General features: G+C 52.4%; 2 protein-coding genes across 5 annotated transcripts; one reads left to right on the top strand and one right to left on the bottom strand.

Moving 5' to 3' along the window:
• The first annotated feature begins 2,859 nt into the window (after positions 1-2,859).
• Positions 2,860-11,872, top strand: TMEM125 (transmembrane protein 125). Of its 4 annotated transcripts, XM_026854488.1 has the most exons (3): positions 2,860-3,220; positions 4,445-4,574; positions 8,453-11,872. In XM_026854488.1, the coding sequence occupies exon 3, from the start codon at positions 8,765-8,767 to the stop codon at positions 9,425-9,427; it is 663 nt and encodes a 220-aa protein (XP_026710289.1). In that variant the 5' UTR covers positions 2,860-3,220; positions 4,445-4,574; positions 8,453-8,764; the 3' UTR covers positions 9,428-11,872. The 4 variants fall into 4 exon arrangements, with proteins under 4 accessions (XP_026710289.1, XP_026710291.1, XP_026710292.1 ...); XM_026854490.1 differs by lacking the exon at positions 4,445-4,574; XM_026854491.1 differs by lacking the exons at positions 2,860-3,220; positions 4,445-4,574 and adding an exon at positions 8,116-8,274.
• Positions 11,873-13,581: 1,709 nt separating this feature from the next.
• On the bottom strand, positions 13,582-18,768 carry C8H1orf210 (chromosome 8 C1orf210 homolog). Its single transcript, XM_026854200.1, has 6 exons — positions 18,725-18,768; positions 18,479-18,578; positions 16,085-16,592; positions 15,267-15,410; positions 15,003-15,005; positions 13,582-14,805 (listed from the first exon to the last, which is right to left on the bottom strand). Exons 2-6 carry the CDS (start codon positions 18,563-18,565, stop codon positions 14,441-14,443), a joined length of 1,107 nt encoding a protein of 368 aa, XP_026710001.1. The 5' UTR covers positions 18,566-18,578; positions 18,725-18,768; the 3' UTR covers positions 13,582-14,440.
• Between the last annotated feature and the right edge of the window lie 379 nt (positions 18,769-19,147).

The raw sequence follows: 19,147 nt of genomic DNA, 5'->3' as shown, positions 1-19,147 counted from the left end.
GCCTTCATGCTAGGGCAGGTATGCACCTTTCTCTTGAAAAATAATGTGTCCTAGTTCAGAAGAGCTGGTCAAACTCTGAAGCATTTTCTGCTAGAATTCTTATTTGGTGTCATTGTGCTGCAAAAATCAACATCAGCCTCTTATTTTCCATACAAAGAACTGCCCATACTTAAGGCCAGATGTCAGTGTTATTCCAAGCAGGTATTCAGTCACAGACTAAAACTCAGTTGCCTTGTGAGGGCAATTTTTGTCTAGTGGTCAAGCAAACCTGAGCTAGAGCCCTTGCTCAAGTTGCTGCCTCCTGTCTAGAGATGTGTTGTCTGATCATCTGCTACAATCATTTCAGCAGTACAAAAAGGCAGCTCAGTTTCAGACTCTGAAATCTGGAATAAAGTCCAAACCTTGTGTCATAAATCTCCTATAACTTTGATAAAATAATCTTTGCTTTTTTTTTTTTTTTCCCCCCCAACATCTGCAATCCCTTTAGTTCAGTTCTTTAGTGAAATTCTCCTAAAAAGACACTCTGCAAACTACTCATGTATAGAAAAAGGCAGGGAGTTTCTTTAATAATGAGGGGGAGAAAAGTAAATTTTTCATCCTTTGTTGTGAGTACATGACACACTGTCTCACTGAGAAATACTTCATATACTTCAGAAGTTTAAGCTACTGGTTGAGCATGGAACTATATGGTATTGTAACAGCCAGTATGTTACCATTTCCATTTCCTATCCTGAATTGTAGAGAAGTGACAAGTGCTTTCTACATACTAATAATAAGATTACACAAAAGATCGTGGTGCCAAGGCTGGATAACCTGTAAGCTATATTACCATTAAGGATACTAAACTCATTTCGAGGCTAACACCATGGCAAAACAGATAGTTCCACAAGCTCCTGTGACTTAGGAGAGTTCAGCTGAGTGTTTTGTCCATGTGTGGAATTAAGTCTCTTTAGTCTTTTTTCATTTTACATCTTTAAGGTCTATGAAACATAGGTTTCACAGGAACAAAGTTATGATGGAATTGGTCTGTTAATGTACTAGCTTAACACCCTCCTCCCCTCCCCATATAATCATCTTGATACTTCCTGTACAGAAAGAGGATGTAATTAATGTAATTAGCAAATATTTTAGAAACTAGTTCCCTCTTAAATTTTCAGAACACACCTATTTTAATTTGCTAGACTCCCGTGTGGTATAATTTTCCCCTCTCTGTCAAAATAAATTGAGTGGTAGAAGCCACTGCTTTAATAGATGTGGTTTAGAGAAATGGAATCAATCTTCCTGAAAAAGAAGAACCTTGTTCTAATAAGAGGAAGAAGCATATATAGGTGAAGAATGATTTCTAAGTGGTGATTAATATGCTTAAACGTATGCCCATGTGTCACCCTCATTAGAAAGATTTTAAAGGCAATGCAAGGCCTGTCAGATGAAGCCTAGGTAGACAGCTGGCAAACTAGGTTGGGGAGGATTTAAAACTTGATCTTACTGGCTAAGAGGCAGCTAAAACATCTTTTGTATGGGAGAACATTAAAAGTCAGGCACAGCAGAGTGTTATAACTGAGGTTTATCAGAGGTCTGCTGGAAGCAAAACAGATGTACAAGCCCCTTCTATACTGGGAAAACTACACCAAGGTCAATCTCCCACACATGTGCTGTAGAAATGTTTACAGAATTAAGTTGTAACCGGATTACAGTTTTGTATGCTAATGGTCTGCTGAAATTTCTCAGGGTGCAAAGACACTTTCTGCTTTCATCCTTTCTTGGTCTGCATTGTCTGTTTCTCCTCTTGATACCTCTCTAGAGGAGCCGATAAGCATCTCATGCTCTTATAAAGTTACAGCCCACTTTTTAAAGTGAATACATGTCTCTTTAGAAGTGAATAAGGTTTCCCCTTGTATGACGTGTTTGTTAACTGGCCCAACTAAAGGACAAGGTTTTTCTGAGTATGGGCAAGCTCATTGTTCAAGGGTGTTTGTAGAGAGAAATCCACCGCATCCTGTTTGTTGGTTTAGGTTTAGGAGACCAGCCACTGGACAGATGATATTTCACAAGTTTCAAAAGATCTGTCAGATTTTACTCAGACAGATTCCTGAAACTGTCACACTAATTGTGTCTATTGTATTAGCGTATCCTAAGCTTCCCCTCTCATAGCCTGCTAAAAATCTAGCATGCGACTTAATAACTGAGCCTCCCTTTCCATTAGTTAGGGAAGAGCTGTTGTTCAGCCCTGTTCTCTTCTTCCTACATCTCCCAGGAGATTTTCCAGCTGCTCAGACGTGCAGCAGTGATCCCTTCTGCTGTCATTAAGCCCAGCCACAAAGGAGGGGGCATGCCTTCAGTCTGGGAGTCCCATTCCCCTGCTGACTTCAATGTTCCTGCTACTCCCTTTTATTGTCTTCGTCTCTCAATGAGTCCTTTTCTGTTTCCCTAACTCCTCTCAAAGTGGTCACCCCTTTCTTTCTGCTAGATTAACAGGCAGTCAGCTCTTCTACAGCATGGTAGGCTCTGCTGATGCCTCTGTCTCCCAGGGAGGGGGGTACTGCAGCTGCCTGGTGATGGGGAGATGGCACTGCAATGACATCGTGCCTGACTTAAGTGCCTGCCTGGACTAATGCCATACGATGACCCACTCATGATGTGACCAGATGGCTCTAGCCTATCCAGTAGTGCAGGAGCTATTTTATTTAATACCACATAATACCAAATACTTGCTGAATGTGTCAAATCTTCCCTAGCACTGCCAACCTGGCTGCAGGCTTCCTCTCACCTGCTGCCTGGGAGCTGCTCCCTGGTGCTGGCACCCCTTCACCTCCAGCTGGGAGGAAATGAGCCACCTTCCAGGATCGGTGCGTGGCCAGATCCTGTCCAGGGAGGCAAGGAGGGAGGGAGGGGTAGTACCTGCACACCGACGCGGCTCTGGAGCCTTTCCAAGGCCAGCAGCAGGTTTGCTGAGACGCCACCCTGCTGGGGAATGCACCTGCCCGGGCGAGAGGTGAGGGCTTGCAGCCTATCGCCAGCGCTGCCCGCGCCGCACCAGGAAGGGGAGCCGGCAGGAGCACCTGTTTCTTGACAGGCGGTTGCTGGAGAAAGGGAAGAGATTTTCCCCGTGAGCTCCCTCGTTACCTTGATCCAGTGGAAGGAGAGTCAGGAAAAACCACTGCTGCCAGCCAGGAGCAGGGAACAGTGCTGGGCTGTCGGGTGCGGGCAGCGTCTGCTGCAGGTGAGTGAGCCCTGCTCCCCCGAGCCGGGCGTGTGCGGGAAGGGCTGTGCTTCACCAGCAGCTGCTGGCAGGTTTGGGGCTGCTTCAGACATACTTCTTAAGAGATCCTGCCTCTTGTCTCCACATCATTTCTTTCCTGTGCCATTGTATTTCCTCTCGGCGTATAAGACTTGGGAGTTTCTTGTTCCTTTGGGACTCCCAGGCCTCCCTCGGCAGAGGTGCATCAGGACGGGCTCTGTGGGCTCAGGGTGATAGATGCCTGTTACGCACAGAGAGGAAGGGGAACACGAAGCTTTATAATGGAGCATGCCAAAGCTATCTAGATTTCTGTAAAAAGCAGCTGCATGCTGACCCTGTTACAACAAGCCCTCTAACACCCTTACTCCCAGAGCTTCTAGGCTTGGTGAAAGGAAGGGACAATCCACCATCACCCAGGGCTTCTCTGAGGCTTCCTGAAAGATGTCTGGTGGCAGGAGCACTGGTGGGACAGATGCTCGTTTCTGGGAGAACATTATCCCTCTGGCAGGGTCGAGAAGGTGGGCTCTCCCCAGAGATACAGATTAGACAGCATAGGTTTGCCTGGATTTTGAGCAGCTCCACAAAGGAGGAGACTTGGGAACTGGTGGCTGATGTACCAGCCAAAGAAGTGTGGATATCCTGCTAGGATTCTGGGTGAGACAGACAGATGCTGCATAAAAGCCCCATTACTCCAATTCCCTGCAGGTTCCTCTACCTCTGAGTTCTCAGAAGAGAGGGGCCCTTCCCACACGTCCCAGGGCAGCAGCATCCCGGCTCCCAGGGGCACAGGTGGGCCTTGAGCACTGTGACATTCAGAGCTTCTGATGTGTGTATTGGCAGTAATTCAGGCATAAAACAAAATATATGAGCTTCATTGTCTTTGAGCCTACTAGGGAATTAGGGTAGAACAGAATATGCTTTAGGAAGCATTTCTTCACCAAGAGGGTGGTCAGACACTAGAACAGGCTTCCTAGAGAGGTGGTCGATACTCCAGGCTTGCCAGTGTTCAAGAGGAAGCCCTTAATAACATGCTTTAACTTGCTCAGCTCTGAGGTGGTCAGGCAGCTGGACTGAGATGATCATTGTAGGTCCCTTCCAACTGAAACAGAATAGAATAGACTATCTCAGTTGGAAGGGACCTACAACAATTCAGGGCTCTCATCTAGATTGCTTGTACAAACCATTTTATTTATTGTTATTTTACAGCAAATCTTGACAGACTCTCCCAGTCTCCATGATGCTCACAAAGTCCACATAGCTGCATAAAACCTTTCCAAAGATGTAAGCACTGCAGGAGCCTGTCCCACCCCCAGGCTTCCCCTCCTGAATGCTGTGGGTAAGCAATGTCTCATGGTGTACCTTGGGCTCAGAGAGAGGAGTGAATTGAGGAGTAGTTCAACAGCTGACTTGTATGTGGCTCTGAGATGGAAGTGTTAATTAACATACAGTCCATGGCTTGTCTCTCAGATATCAGACACTCAGACATCAAATGTCTATAAGTAAATAAATAAATGCATATACCATTCCCAAGCGGTCAGCAGGCATGCATCTCCCACACCTGCAGCCAGGAGTGGCCAGAAACCAGTTGATGATGACCCTCAGTTCCCAGTTAAATGTTGTCAGAGTAGGAAAAAAGTACCCAGTGAAAAGGGAAAAACATGAACATTTTTGTTTTCCTGCATTCCCAGTTCTTTCCTGTTCTTCCTTCCCAGCTGTCAGCCAGCAGTGGGGAAGGACAGCCTGTCAATTTTTTTCCTGAAATGCGACCTTCAGACAGAAAGCATTGTGTGACTGTGCTGACCCTCTCCTCTTTTTTTTTTCTTGCATACAGAGAAGGATTTGCTTACTACTGGATTCAGTAGTAAGTAAATGGTAGAGATTAATGACCTTTGTAACGATACAAATTATCAAACTGGCTAATCTGATGGGCTAACTGGTTTAAACTCCCAAAGGATCTCTGTTATGGTCTATCCCAGACCAGTGAGAACAGGTAGCCCAAAGAAGAGCTACAGAAGGGGCAACTGCTGTGGAAAGGCTGTCCTCCCTCATGGCAGAGCAGGGATCCAAACTGATGTACTGCATAATGCCAAGAAACCAGATCAGCAAAGTTGCTGAGATCTGGTTTCATCCCTTTTCCAAGGAGTGGTGGGTAACAGCCCAGGATAGGGCTCCTTAGGTTTAACATACAAAGACAATCAGCATTTTCTTAAAAGGATGGAAGGCAATACACCCCTGCTGAGGAATGACAAACTGTAGTTAGATTTAGGGAAAATTTATTTGTGATAAGGATGGTTAAACGCTGGTATGATCCCAGAGGGGCTGTGGACCCTCCATCCTTGGCAGTATCCAGCATCCAAGTGGATGTGGCCCTGAGCTGCTCAGTCTGACTTTGAGGTTAAACTCCACTTTAAATAGGTGGATGGACCAGGTGAATTCTCAAGATCCCATCCCATCTGAATTATTCTGTGATTCTAAAAGTTAAAATATTGTTATTAGTGGCACAAACCCTCATGGTCTAGAGAAGCCCAAGCAAGTGTGGATGCTTATAGAGCAAAATATTCTATTCCCAGAACACTTTCAAACAGACACATGGGAGGAAACATGGAGGCACACTTCAGTGGAAGCCTTTGCCTCTCCAAATAATTTGTTTAATAGAGGTTAATATAACACTGGGAAATACATGCTCATAGAGGCCACACCTTATTTTGTTCTGCAGCCAGATGCTCTAACAGTTTTATCTTGTTCACTGACCTTCTTCTAAGCACACAAAAATTAAAATGATTAAATTTTTTAAAGTAACATGAGAATGCAGTGCCATAGCTTGATTTTCTGTTGCATTTTCCCTCGTTGTCATTTGTACTGTTGTAGTTGTTTTGGTTACTGTTGTCATAACTGTGTGCACAACTTCAGTCAAGCAGCAGAAGGCTGCAGACTTTGCACTTCTCCAAGGTTTATGTTTTCTTAGTCCAAAATTGCAATCTAATCTACAAACCTGCTATCTACTACACTCACCCATTTGCTGGTAAGGAGATAAGGCACCTCTGTGCTTGGAGAAGGAAAGGCAGAAGGAAGTAGTGCTTAGCACCGAGCTGGTTTGCATAAGCTGGGGAAATGTCTCCAAGCTCAATGTCTTTTCACCCCTCTACTTTGAAAGTGCTCAGTGGCATCCTCACCTTCTCTGGGACCTGTGTCCTGGGCATATGCAGACAGCACAAGGTATCTGCTGTCTCATGCAAAATTGAAGTGGGTCCCAGCAGGCACAAATCAGCATACTCAACCACAGCTTTTTTTCTCTCTAATTGGTGCTTTCCGATTGTTCTGGCTCTAGCCAGGAGCTGCAGATGTCCCACAGGCCTCCAGGAAAATGTACCCTCTGGAGCCTGGGTTTCTGTGTCCCAGCCCACTCGCTGCCCAGGCAGCTCAAGCGCCGGCAGCCGTGCAGGGGAGCAGCACAGTGCCCAGCTCATGTGGCACGATGGGTCCCGGGCCTGCAAACCCGCGATGGTTACAGACTTCCTGGACACGTGCTGCCAGCTGGCAGCGTGCCCTGAGCCACGTCCAGAGTGACCTCATGCTCCATCACAGCCGGGGAGTGACTCAGGAGGAGCTTGGCCTGACACTGTCAGGCGGTGTCTGGTTCAGGCACCCCCCACACTATTGTCCTCCCTCTCCCCCCACCCCACATTGTCTTGTCTCCAGTGGAGGGGGATATTCAGGCATTGGTAGCAAAGGCATTGCTGTAATGGGATGCAGTCTGTGGAGACTGTCTGAGGACAGGGAGAGCTGTGGGAAGAAAGATCCCTGGTGTGTGCAGGCCTGCCATGCGTGGAGGTCACAAATCATCCCCACCCATCCGTAATGATCCCAGAGTCCCAGCGCTGTGCAGAGCAAGGCACAAAGACAAATGGAGTGTGTTTGGCATGTGCTCACAGGCTCCCAGAGAGCCATTTCTAGTAGGCAGGGTGCTGCGTGGCCTTTCCCACCTGGGAGAAGTGACACAGCTCTGACAGAGGGGATCTGCATCAGTTCCTGTCCCCACCACAGGCTCCCGTGGGACTCTGAGCAGTTTGTGTGTGTGTGTGTGTTCCCGTGATAGCTGAGGGTGCATCGTTCTGTCTGGGAGGTGACCGGGGAGGCAATTCGTGGGTCTCCAGGCTCTGTCCCATGTCTCAAGGGCTCAGCCATACTTGAGATCCTCCCACACTGTCCTTCTCAGCACTTGTCCTTGTTCTGGGCACTAGCTGTGCTGGAGGGTCCCTCTGGTGCTGTGGGACCAGCTGGAACACTCACATGCTGCAGCAGGATGTTATCTGAGAGAAATTCGAGTAGTTTCCACTCTTGTAAAACTGTACCCAGAGAAGCATTGAAGGGGGGCCAGGAGGCTGAGGAGGCGATAAGCCCAGGAAGCCAGGCTGCGAGTGAGACAAGGTGCTGTGCCAAGGGGAGCCCAGCTAAGCACAGCACCACAGAGCCTGCCTCCACGCTGCAGCCACTGCTGCCCTTCCCCTGCTCCCCTACAGTGGTGAAGTGCTTCAGGGATCAGCAGAGAGGAGAGCAAAATTGTAGGGTACCAGGTCCCAGCTGTCTGGGGGTTCTTTCCAGGGAAGTGCTGAGACCACTGGAGATGTAACCATCATATACCTCTAGAGAACTTGGGAGGGGGAACCACTGGCAATGCAGGAGTGGGGACAGGTCTGAGAACTTACAGCAAGGGCAGCTCTTGCTCTTCCAGTGACTGAACTGGAAGGGTTAAGCCCCAGTCCTGACCCCCACCTCCCGCTGTCATTCTGGGCAGCAGAGCCAGTTGGTGACAAGAGGCTGATGCTGATGAGGGAGCATGTGAAGCCAGAGCTGTGAATGGGGCTTTATCCCAGGAGAGACCTGCCTCTGCTCCATCCCTGCCCTGCTGCCAGCACCAGCTGCAGGCAGAGTCCTGTGGGCAGCGATGTGCCAGTAGCCTCTGAGCAGGGCACAGAGGGCTGGGGAGGCAAGACTCACCCTTGGGGCAGGCTGAGGTCCCCCCGCAGTGCACAGAGGTCTCCCAGGAAGACGTGTGTGGTGATCTGTGCTCCAACTCATGAGGCTGCTGTGAGGGAGGCAGGGGAAGGTCTGCAGGCCAGCCCGCGGCAACCCAGGCCCAGGGTTTGGCTGGGGATTGTTTGGTACAGGGAGCAGGGTCTCTTTAATAATATCTTCTCTTCTTGACTCTTTCAGATAAAAGACACAGGAAAGAAAGGACACAGCCCTGGGTGTTCTCTTATGGTGCTGCTCAGGGGATGCTCCACGATGTCCTGCAGCCCTGCCTGGGGCGTGGACTCAGCCCCAGCACATGGACCATAGCTCTTCAAGTGGCACTGCTGCAGAAGGGAGCTCCACCAGGCTCCAGAGAATGAGACAGAGGCGTCCCTGCTTGAGAAATGCAGCTGCCTTTGAAATTGCTGCTGCCTTGACCCTCCACATCGCTGTAAGGGTGTAGATTCATCTGTGCAACTACCCCACCGTGCCCTCCCCATCCAGCCGTCCACCATGCCAGAGCTGGCAGAACTGAGCAGCCCCCGCACCCCTGTGGATGCAGACCACATCCAGAGGAACATCTTGGAGGAGCATGTGGAGCTCTGGTGGTTCCAGGACCCCAAGAAGTCCATCCTGTGCTATGGGATGGCTGTGGTGCTGATTCTGGCCTGCGGGATTGGTGGCATCATCCTGCTGTACAGCACCAGCAGCCGGTCTGGGGAGTGGAGGCTGGCTGTGGGCACCACGCTCTGCCTCCTGGCCCTGCTCGTGCTGCTGAAGCAGCTGCTGAGCTCTGCAATCCAGGACATGAACTGCATCCGCAGCCGGGATCAGATCGAGCTCCTGAAGAGCGGGGGCTTCTCGGACTGCCTGGTGCTGCTGCTCAGCGCCCTGGTGCTGGTGGTCTGTGGGGTCGTGCTCACCATCCTCTCCACCACGACCATGCAGCTGAGCCCTGCACGGCCGCTGGCCAGCATGTTCACCAGCGGGGTTGTCCTCCTGACCGCTGGCAGTGCCATCCTCCTCTGCCTGCTGCTCTACCTGCTCTGCACCTCCTGTCGCCAGGCTGCTCCTCGGAGCCTGGAGGCCGGTGAGATCCGTGTCTTCACCATCTCTGGCCGTCTCGCTGCGAACAGGCGGCTTCCTCCCACCTCCAGCATGGCCAACCTGATCTGACCCAGGACACCCCTGCGTGAGCCTCACTGGATACAACCCATCAACAGGGCTTGTGCCAGCCTTTCCTGAAGGAAGGGTGAGCGTTGCAGTGTGCCTTTGCTTCTTTCGGAGATGACTGGCATTTGCTTTGCCCCAAGCTGACGGCACAGCAGGGACTTGGGGTGTGTGAATGGGCTCTTGACCTGACGCGTTAGGAGCACAGCACTGGCCTGGCTGGTGTTTTATCTCCACAAAGCCTCCTGTGGCAGCTGCTGCCCACCCGGCTGTGATCCCTGTCACAAAGTTAAGGTGAGCCTGTCCTGTATCCCTGGGGACCCCAGAACTTGCTTGGTTCCTGCAGTTCCCAGAGCTGTGTCATGTGCTCTCCTGGCAGGAGAGGCTGTGATTGCAGGTGGTATAAAACCACCCTGTGCTTTGTGCAGAGCCGCCAACTCCTGAGCAAGGTAGAGCCTCTAGCAGCTGATGAATGGCAGGAAATATTCTGCATGTCAGCAGGCATGCAGCGCAAGTGAAGGGAGCTTGGTGGGAGGTACAGCTGCAGGGGCTGCTCCCGACAAAACATCTGCGCGTCTGTGGGAGCGAGCGTGGGATCTTCATGGGATGTCTGTGCCAGAGCCCCAGCATGGCTGGACCCCACATGAAACGCTGTTTGTGTTTGCAATGCCAGGATCTGTTTCAATGTTACATTTCGGCAGCCCACCACCTTCTGTGGTTTATCAAAGGGGTGATCAAAGGGTGTTGGTGTCAGCCCTGACGGGTTATCAGTCTGGACTGTGCTGGGGCTCTGTTATCATGCCAAAGTGCTCCAGCCACATGAGCCACAAGCCACAAGGTGCAGTCACTGGGGGATGGTGAAGGGAACATGCTGCTCTGCAAGGGTGGTGCGAGGCGGGAGTGCTGTTGCCCTCTGACAGGAGTTTCCCAAGCAAGAGGCACCCCTGCTGCCGCAGGAGCGCTGCAGCTCAAGACAGTCCCTGCCTGTTCTGTCTCCCAAAGTGCTGCAGCTGCTGTGGGGCAGAAAAGGTCTTTTGATACCACTTGGGCCTTACCTGGAGCTTTTTTTAGTGTTTTTATCTCTAGAAGGTAGCTATCACTGAGGTGTCTTTCCCAGAGGCAGAGTAACAGCTCGCCTCGGGAGCTTTTCCTGTGACTTGAGGCTAATTTACCTGTCAAAATTCTTATTTGCTCCATGTACCCATGAACCATTTCACAGTCCTTTCCACAGACACAGATCCTAACCTCCTAGCAAAGCTGCTTCTGCACAACGTTCTTTTCATCTTCCAGTCTGCTCCTGTCTCCCCCTCACATAAACTGCTCTGCCTCAGCTGTTATTTTTGCTCATTATTTGCTAAATTCGCTCTGTAATGGAACTATTATTTTTTGGTGCCTGGTAGAAAATTTATTGGAAGAGGATAGTAGCTCATTCTGTTAGTAACAGCACAAATCACTGTCCATATTACACCTGGAGGCAGTGTCAGAGTTCAGCATCAATGAACCCCACCAGCTATACGCTGGACAATGAGGACTTCATCCCTTTCCAGCTCCAGACCACACTGTCCCCAACATACTCAGGTAGCATGAGGGCATTTCTGTATTCATCCACTCTTGTTCTGCTCCTGATGGATTTCCTTCCACAGAAGCCTTGGATTTTTTTCCCCCAAAGTACAGGAACATCATTTTAGCTTTTATTTCTGGATCTCTGTTATTTCTACATTTTCCTTTGCCACTTTCACATCATCCATAGATTTTATTAAACTGCTGTTTCCTCATCTCTTTGCATCACTTCCCTCAATCTGCCCAAGAGCTCAGAGGGTGATACCAAGCTCAGGTCTTTCTGTGCTAAATCCTATGCGAAGCAAAAAGCTGTCCTTCCTTTCCAGGCTCTGATGCCAGGTCCATCAGGGACCCCTGTGTGTGCATAGGGAGGGACAGGCCAGAGCTGGACAGTTTTGCACCATCACCATTCCTGCTGCTCGGCACATCTGTGTTGGTGCATGTGCAGTTAAGCCAGGCTGCACCACCTCTGCCTGTTGCAGTGCTTTAGCAGTTACTCCCAGCTCCCCTAACCTGCACATGTGGACAGGCCGCAGCTGCCTGCACACCAGCTGTTTTGCACATCTGGGCATTTCTGTGAAGATGTATGACTGTGCCCAGCTTGCAGCTCCATGCTGCCTGCATGCTAATGTGAATCCTCCCCTCCATAGCCCCTTCAAAATGTGCACAAAGTGCTCATGAATTGTGTCAGAAAATGATGTTCATGGGCTGCAACAGCAACCCAAGGAAATAATGTCTGAGCACAGGCTGTCCCTGAAGATGGTGGTCTGGGTGTCTGGCTGTCCAGATGGACAGCCTGCGCTGCCCCAGGCACTGGGCCACCTCTGCAGCAGCGGTACTGTCTTGTTCCTTTTTTAGTCCCTGTGTTGTGTATGGAAATACATAATAAAGTGTTACCGAAGTCAACCGTGTTGAAGGCTGATGCTTGAGCGTCAGCCTCTCTGTGGAGCGGGAGGTGGCAGGGCTGTGCAGAGCTGGCCTCTGCTGAGGCTGAGCCCAGGACAGAAATCATGGCAGCCCAGGGTCCCTCCTGTGGCTGTGGTTTCTGCTCATCACTAGTGTGGCTCCACCACCACAGCCCCCAAATACCAGTATTTATTTCCTGATACACAACTCTCACCTCCAGATCCATTTGCATGTCCCTCTGCTTAAAGACCTAGACATAGCCAGTCCCCCCTACCACTGCTCTGTGAAGCTAAGACCTGCCCATGCCCCTGAAAGATCCTCACGTGGAGCTTGCCAGGCCTCCTGAATATGTCAGTGCCGGCTGGTTTGTTTACAGAGAAGCTCTTTTGCCCTGCAGTAGGGCTGAGCCTCGAGCCTCACAGCGGCAGCTGCTGCCTGCAAGGAGCCCGGAACCAGTCTGCCTGCATGCCTGCTACTGCACCCATCTGCCAGCCTCAACCACCATCCTTCTGGCAGCTTCCTGGGGGGGACCCACCTTGAGAAGGCACCTCCTTTTCTGCTCTGACCCTCTTGTATTTCCAGCTCTGCATGCCAGATGCATTTCCCCCTGACGTGAGCTGCCTGGAGGGAGGGCAGAGGGGCTGCCACGAGACCAGGGCCCCCTGCACACCAGAAAAACAGTAACGTCTTCTCAGTTAAAGAATAAACAGGTGGGCCTCCCATCAGGGTCAAAGTAGACAAGCAACCCACCACTGCACACTGAGGGATGAGAGTGAGCAAGATCCTGCATAAGTAAATCTGGGCAGTTTTATTTTTAATCTCATTTAAGACATTGCTGAGACCAAAAGTGAAATACTGCATCTAGCACAAGTTCTTGTGTTTGAAAAGCATGTTGAAAAGCACAGAAAATACCCTCCAAAAGATAACTGAAATGCATTTTCCCAGCCCTCAGGTTTAAGTTACCTATCTTACCTGAAAGATATTAGAAATTTCCAAAAATTACAGCATATATTGTATTTTCATCTGTTAAAATGAGCCCAGAAGCAAAACATGAGGCAGGGACTGCACAAGTAAAGCTCAGTTTGGAAATACAACGTTTAAGAGCAAAAACAGGCTGACCAGTGAAACAAGCCAGCAGGTTTTTCTCCTCCTGGCTTCAACTGGCACATTCCCTCTCTGGAAGGTGCTTTAAGCCACTGGCATGGATCACCCATCCAACCCCTGACCTTGTCATCCTCTTTGATTTATATTCTCTGACATGTATTATTTAGTTTTGCCTACAGTGTGCTCTATAAATATCTTAATGAGTAGAGAAATAGAAAGGCAGTTTACAGTGAAATGGAGGTTTGAAAGTGATGGGGGGCTGCAAGAAATGCTGTCCGTGTGATGATGCTTCATGCTCTGGAGCATGATGGAGATTCCCAGGCTATCGGGGACTGTAACAACCCTGGGAAATCTTCCCCAGCCCAATGGCACCAGCCTTGTGAAACACTTACTATGGGGGGTGAATGCCGCTGCTGCTCCCTGCTTTTAACCCCAGGGTGACCCACACAGGCACAACCAGCTACAGCAGAAACAGCTTGCAGATAACTATGTCTCTCATACCACAGAGATGACAGGAATGCAAAAATTATAATGTTTGTATAATGCCATGGTTATAGATACAGATGGGACTCTGTAATGGGTGCCGGGGGACAGGGCTGTTTCACCCCAGCACATGTGCCTGCCTGACACCACAACCAGCACTGCCAACAAGTTTGCTCAGCTCTAAAGAGCCAACATGGAAAGGTAAGTGCCTTTCTAGCACATCTTGCTGGAGAGGGAAGAGAGAGAAGAGAGAAGTGATGCAGCGGGTAGCAATGCTGGAGACACGTGCAGAGAAACCCTGCAATGACGCACCAAGGCTGCCTGCACCACAGCAGGTGACAGATTTGTTTGCACAAGAGCACTTGCGCCACAGACCCGTTCTCTCACTGCTGCAGTTAACGAGGAATGTATTTATGGTCCTTGAAAGCACAGGCAAAAAAAGCCGCATCCCAGCTGTAGGGCTGGGGGTCTCCTCCTGGCACCACCACTGGGAGAGCCCCAGCAAACCACTGCAAGCAGATGCAGGATTAAATCATGCTTTAATCACACCCAAAGTGACCACATATTGAGGGACAGAGCAGGGCTGGGTCTGCAACCGGGGGGGAGCAGGGCCAGTGCTTGAGACCCCACAGGGAGCACTAGGGCAGGCTCTTCTCACCCCACCAAGCTGCCTGGTAAGCACCGTCTCCTTCATCCTCAGCATCCAAGCAGGGCTGGGTGAGCAGTGGCAGGTCTGGTGTTCCCATGCCGGTGTAGCCCTCTTGGCATCACGCTGGGCCACCATGGGGCTGGCTGCCTTCAGCCTCCATCACCACTCCCAGCCCACCCCTTCTCTCCCCTCCTCTCCTTTCTTCCTGTCCCCAGCCACGTGGGGGCAAAAGCTGAGGGCAGGTGGGAAAGAACAGGAGGGAGATGGAGATGGGGGGTACAGAGAGAGGCTGCAGCGGTGGTGGCTGAGCTGCAGGCTCAGATGGAGAGGTGCGACCCCCGCTCCTCTTCCTCTGGCAGCTGCTCGCTTGGCTGGATGTAGTTGTCTTCGATGAAGCCATCATCATCCTCAGCTTGAAGGTCGGCAGCACTGGGCATGGGGTGCCTCTCGCAGTCCCCCCGGCCTGAGGAGCCCCTGTCCCACCTGCTGCCGTCCTCCATGGGGCTGCCTCCGATCGAGCTGGTTTCAGGTAGCGGCCGGTGGCGGTAGCTGGCAAAGTTCTTGTGGAAGAGCTTGCACTTGGCAGCCAGTGCGATCAGGACAGAGATGCCGATTGCTGCCACCAGGAAGCCCACCAGGTACGGCCAACTCCTTCCCCCCTTCCCGGCGGGTGGTGTGGTGGCTGTGGCACAAGAAAGACACATCAGGGCACAGCAGGTCAGGCCGTGGCATACCCAGCGCTCCCCAGCAGCCAGCCCTGCGCATGCCTGCAGTGTGCAGCCAGCACTGGATTGCTTTTGTTAGGAGTAATATAAATGTTCTTCACCAAGAGCTAGCTACCAAGGGGGTGTGAACACTGTGAGGGAAACTGCCAGATGCTGTCTGAGAGTGGTGCCCATCACTGTGGAGTCTGTGTGCTGTGTGGCTTTGTGGCACCTGCTAACTTTTCTGTTGCAAAGCCAGCAAACACCTCCAGGTGGTGGCCACCCTCCCCACCAAGGCACTGCACCGCTGGCGGCTGGGCAGCCGGAGCCCCTGGGACTGCGGGGCAGAGCAGAGGTCTCCACCCATGGTCCCCTCTGGCGTGATGGAGGGCAGGAGGGAGCTAGACCTTACGGATGCCTCCGTAGCTGCACAACTTACTGTTGTGGGTCATTGTGATCTGCTGTGCTGTGCTGACCCACCGAGGAAACCGCTGCTTCATCCAGCAGCCCAGGTCCTGGGAATCCAGAGCTGCGACCTCCCGGCCCTGCAGTCCCGGGGGCAACGCACAGGTCACCTGCACAGCTGGAAGACACATGGACTAAGGTGGGACCGGGGCTCTTTGCCCATGTCCCCCCCAGTTTAGAGAGGACTATCTCTGCTTGCTCCCAAGTTGATGGGACACATCACAAGGTGCTCCTGGTTCTGCCCTCCAGCCTCACTCACCCTCAGCACATTGTAAGGTACAACCAAAGAAAAAATTCTCTGACCAAGGAGTCATTCAAGTGTTTAACTGTTTAGCAGGTTACTTTTAACTGGATAATGCCAAATTCATGGATACTAATAGAAACCTCACTGTCACGGGGCTGCTCTTGCTTGAGAGCTGAGCTCAGAGATATGTAGCTGATCTGGCTCCAGCAGAGGAGCTGCCAAGTGCTCAGCAGCTCTTGAAAATGCGGTCACTCCATGTAGATACATATAGGTGGATTTAGGGACTGAAGTGCACATGCAGCCCCTTTCCCAGAAGAGTGGCTAAATTGTCCTGCTGTCATTTCTAGAAGTCTTTGGTATCATATGTAACTGCAAGCAAGGATCAGACACATCCCCTTTCGGTTCGCTGTCCCTCAGCAGGGTGGGAAAGGTTCCTGGAGAGCCATCTCAGAGCATGCCTGGGGTTGGAGCAAAAGGCTTGAGCAGGACCCCTGGACCGGGGATTCCTCCCACCTGACACCTCCCCTGCCAGCCGCCTGTCCGCTCACCTTGCCTGCGCTGTAGCCACTGCTGCAGAGCGTGTGCGGCGCAGTCACAGACCCAGGGGTTCCCTTCCAGCCGGACCTGCGGAACTGCCTCCATCAGCTGCAGGCTCAGAGCATCCACAGAGACCAGCGCATTGTGCTGCAGGTCCAGGTGGAAAAGAGCCTTCAGCGGCAGGAAGAAAGGGACCTCAAGCCCTTGTAGACTGTTGTTTCTTAGGAGCAGTGTCTGCAAGTTTCCCAGGCCCTTGAAAGTGTCCGTGTGGAGGTAGGTGATGCTGCAGCTGCTCAGGTCCAGCAAACGCAGTGCCCTGAGGTTGGAGAAGACTGCTGGGCTCAGTGCTAGCAGGGCATTGCTCGAGAGGTTGAGGTACCACAGGGAAGGGAAATGCATCAAGAGAGTCCCATGACGCGGCACAACCAAGGAATTGAAGGAGAGGTCCAAACCGGTGATGTTGCTGGGAAGGGAACTTGGAGCGTGCAGGAGGCTCTTCCCATTGCAGTCGGCCCATCCCTGGGAAAAGAGCTGCTGTCTGAGATGGGATCTCCATGCTGGAGAGGGTCTCTAGACTGAGACTCCCAGGAGTTCAAACCCCTTACCCTTGCAGATTTTAAAAAAGACAAAAAACTTTAAAAAACACATGAGTTGCCAGTTTGGTGTGGGCCAGGATAAATGGAGAAAGATGAACTGGACAGCCAGGACTGAGCAGCCAACTGAAGGAGTAAAGAAGGAGCGTGGAGAACTGGGAGGAACCCAAACAGACAAGGTGGGTGCAAAGGGACCAGGTTGTCATTCTCCTGTCCTCCCTTACAGGGCCTTCCTCTTCCTCCCCAAGATCCCCACCTCCAGCCCCCAGGGAACTCTTGTGTGACACAAGGGTGTCCTCCCAGTGGGAGCAAGGCAGTGGGCAAGAGCCCTGACTGCTGGAAGGGCAGGCAGGCAGGCGGCAGCAGGCAGGAGCAGTGGGACCTGCACCAGGCACCCCTGCCAAGAGCTGCTCCTCAGGGCCTGTGCAGGATATTGCACCCATGCTCCCAGCCCTCCCGTGTTTCTGATGATACACTGTGAGTGGCAGAGGCTACTGAACAAAACAGACCAGAGATCATTCACTGTCCCAAAAGGCCAGCAGTGCATGCTGGATGGATCAATCAACCCACACAGATAGAGGTTTTTTCCCCCAAAAAAATGGGTGGTCAAATTCAAGCTGGTTTTGGGGAGTGGTCCCCAACATGTGTTACTCCTGCTTGGGCTTTCTGTTGGAGAGGGTCAGCTGCCCACACTAAAGCTGCCAGAGAGCAGGTCAGCAGTTTAAGTTTGGTTGGACAGGCATGGGCTCCTGCTCAATGCTGTGTTTGGGCCCCCCAGGCAGAGGTGCCATGCTGGAAGTTTGCTGCGGTCCATAGTCCTGGGTTTCTAGGTCCGACTGGTTCCCAGATAACTGGCCTTTTCATTTCTTTGCCTCTCACGTGATCACCTCTCCTTTCATCCTCCTGTTCACCTAAATCTATCAGACCCTGCCATCCCTGCTTGCTAGAGGAATAGATGTGCACTTACAAAGCTGGGCTGCCGAGGACTGGGTTATAATGGGGCTGAGCCATGTGGGCACCACACAGGCCCTGTCTCAGGCTCAGATGGTGCTGGGCTCCGGGAAGCTGTGGAAAACAGTGCAAGCCTTCTGAGGGAGTATCTGAGCACTGGGTGGGCAGCACTGCCCTGTGCCATCTGTCCACAACAGCCACTTTTCTGGCTTCCTCCTGGCTCCCGCCTGGTGCAGCTGAGCTACTGCCTGCAGCGCTTGTCCCGGTGGGATGGGTTAGTTCTGTTTCCCGTGGGGATCCTGACCCCACAGCTGTCCTGACCCTGGCTTCAGTCACTGCATCACCATGCACTGGAGAAAGGAGTGGGGGGCTCGGAGCCCCTCAGGGATGTGCTTCGCTGCTGCTCGCTCTGCACCCTGTCTGGGCAGCTGTGTTATGGCTGCAGTTCTGACCCCCAGAGTCAGAAATGCCACGGCACTGACAAGGCTTTGCCAGCCCCTGCTGTGCTCTGGTGAATGGGCTGGACAACATGATGTGTTCAGCCTGAGGCTGGGAGATGGGGTGTTGTGGGGCTGGGAGATGGGGTGTTGTGGGGCAGGGAGCAGGGCAGCCAGGCCCCATGTGTGGGTGAACCACCCCTGTGGCTGGTGGCCACTGGCACTGCACATCTACCAGTTAACTCCGCTTCCTCCGGTAGGTTTTCACTCTCTCTCAAGCCACGCAGAGCAGGAGCCGCCTGCCAGGGCCTGCTGCCCGCAAGCACACGGTGCTGCCACCCAACTGTGCCGGCAGGACCGCGAGTGGGGTGTGCCTGCCCCCCCCCAGCTGCTGCCCACACTGGAGCCCCCTTGGCCCCCCTACCTGGTGATCGAGGCTGCAGGGGTGTCCCGTCACCACTGACCAGGCGCAGAGGAGGCTGCAGACCCCGAGCAGGCGGGAAGGAGCCATTGGCTCCAGGAAACTGCCGTCAGAGAAAACAAGACTCAGGGAAAGCTGGGAAGCCGGTGGAGCCGGCTGTGCAGGGCGAGGTGTGGCCACAGCCACACGGCCTGGGGCCCTCTCCGAGCCCCTGCGCCCCGGCCACACGGCCCCGCAGACCACCAGCACCTGGGAGCCAGCCCGGCTGCGGCCACAGCCCCGCTCCCTCCCGACGGCTGCGCGGGTGAAAGGTGGCGGCACCGGTTACACATTAACCGCCACACCCCGCCACCTCCCACCCGCTGCCTCCTGTGACGGGTGACAAGGGGACCGCCAGCATCTGTCCGGTGGTTTGTGGGGGGCTATGAGGGCTGCTTCGGGGGGAGCAGAGAACCAGGAGGTGCTGGGGGGCCAGAGGAGGAGGGGGGGCACCTCTATGGCATCTGCCCTGAGATGGCCGTGCTCAAGGAGAGCAGCCTGAGCCTGGCCCCAGTGCTGTGCCCTGGCTCCACACACCCGGGACAGGGGCACATAACAAGCCTCTGCCAGAGAAGCAGGGGGTGAGGCAGCAGAAAAGTGTCCTACAGGAAAACAAAAATTTTATTTGGATTC

This window comes from Athene cunicularia (genome assembly GCF_003259725.1).
Source record: "Athene cunicularia isolate RWA chromosome 8 unlocalized genomic scaffold, athCun1 chr8_part1, whole genome shotgun sequence".
NCBI lineage: Eukaryota > Metazoa > Chordata > Aves > Strigiformes > Strigidae > Athene > Athene cunicularia.
The sequence above is the reverse complement of the archived record's forward strand: the minus strand, read 5'-3'. Positions and strand labels throughout refer to the sequence as shown.

Bases quoted from the DNA above. Each gene is read 5' to 3' on its own strand.
- TMEM125 (XM_026854490.1), top strand. From the start codon at position 8,765: ATGCCAGAGCTGGCAGAACTGAGCAGCCCCCGCACCCCTGTGGATGCA.
- C8H1orf210 (XM_026854200.1), bottom strand. From the start codon at position 18,565: ATGGCTCCTTCCCGCCTGCTCGGGGTCTGCAGCCTCCTCTGCGCCTGG. The intron at 16,593-18,478 runs GTAGGGGGGCCA...CTCTTTTCCCAG, and splicing joins CCTGCAGCCTCGATCACCAG to GGATGGGCCGACTGCAATGG. The intron at 15,411-16,084 runs GTGAGCGGACAG...TGTGTCTTCCAG, and splicing joins GTGGCTACAGCGCAGGCAAG to CTGTGCAGGTGACCTGTGCG.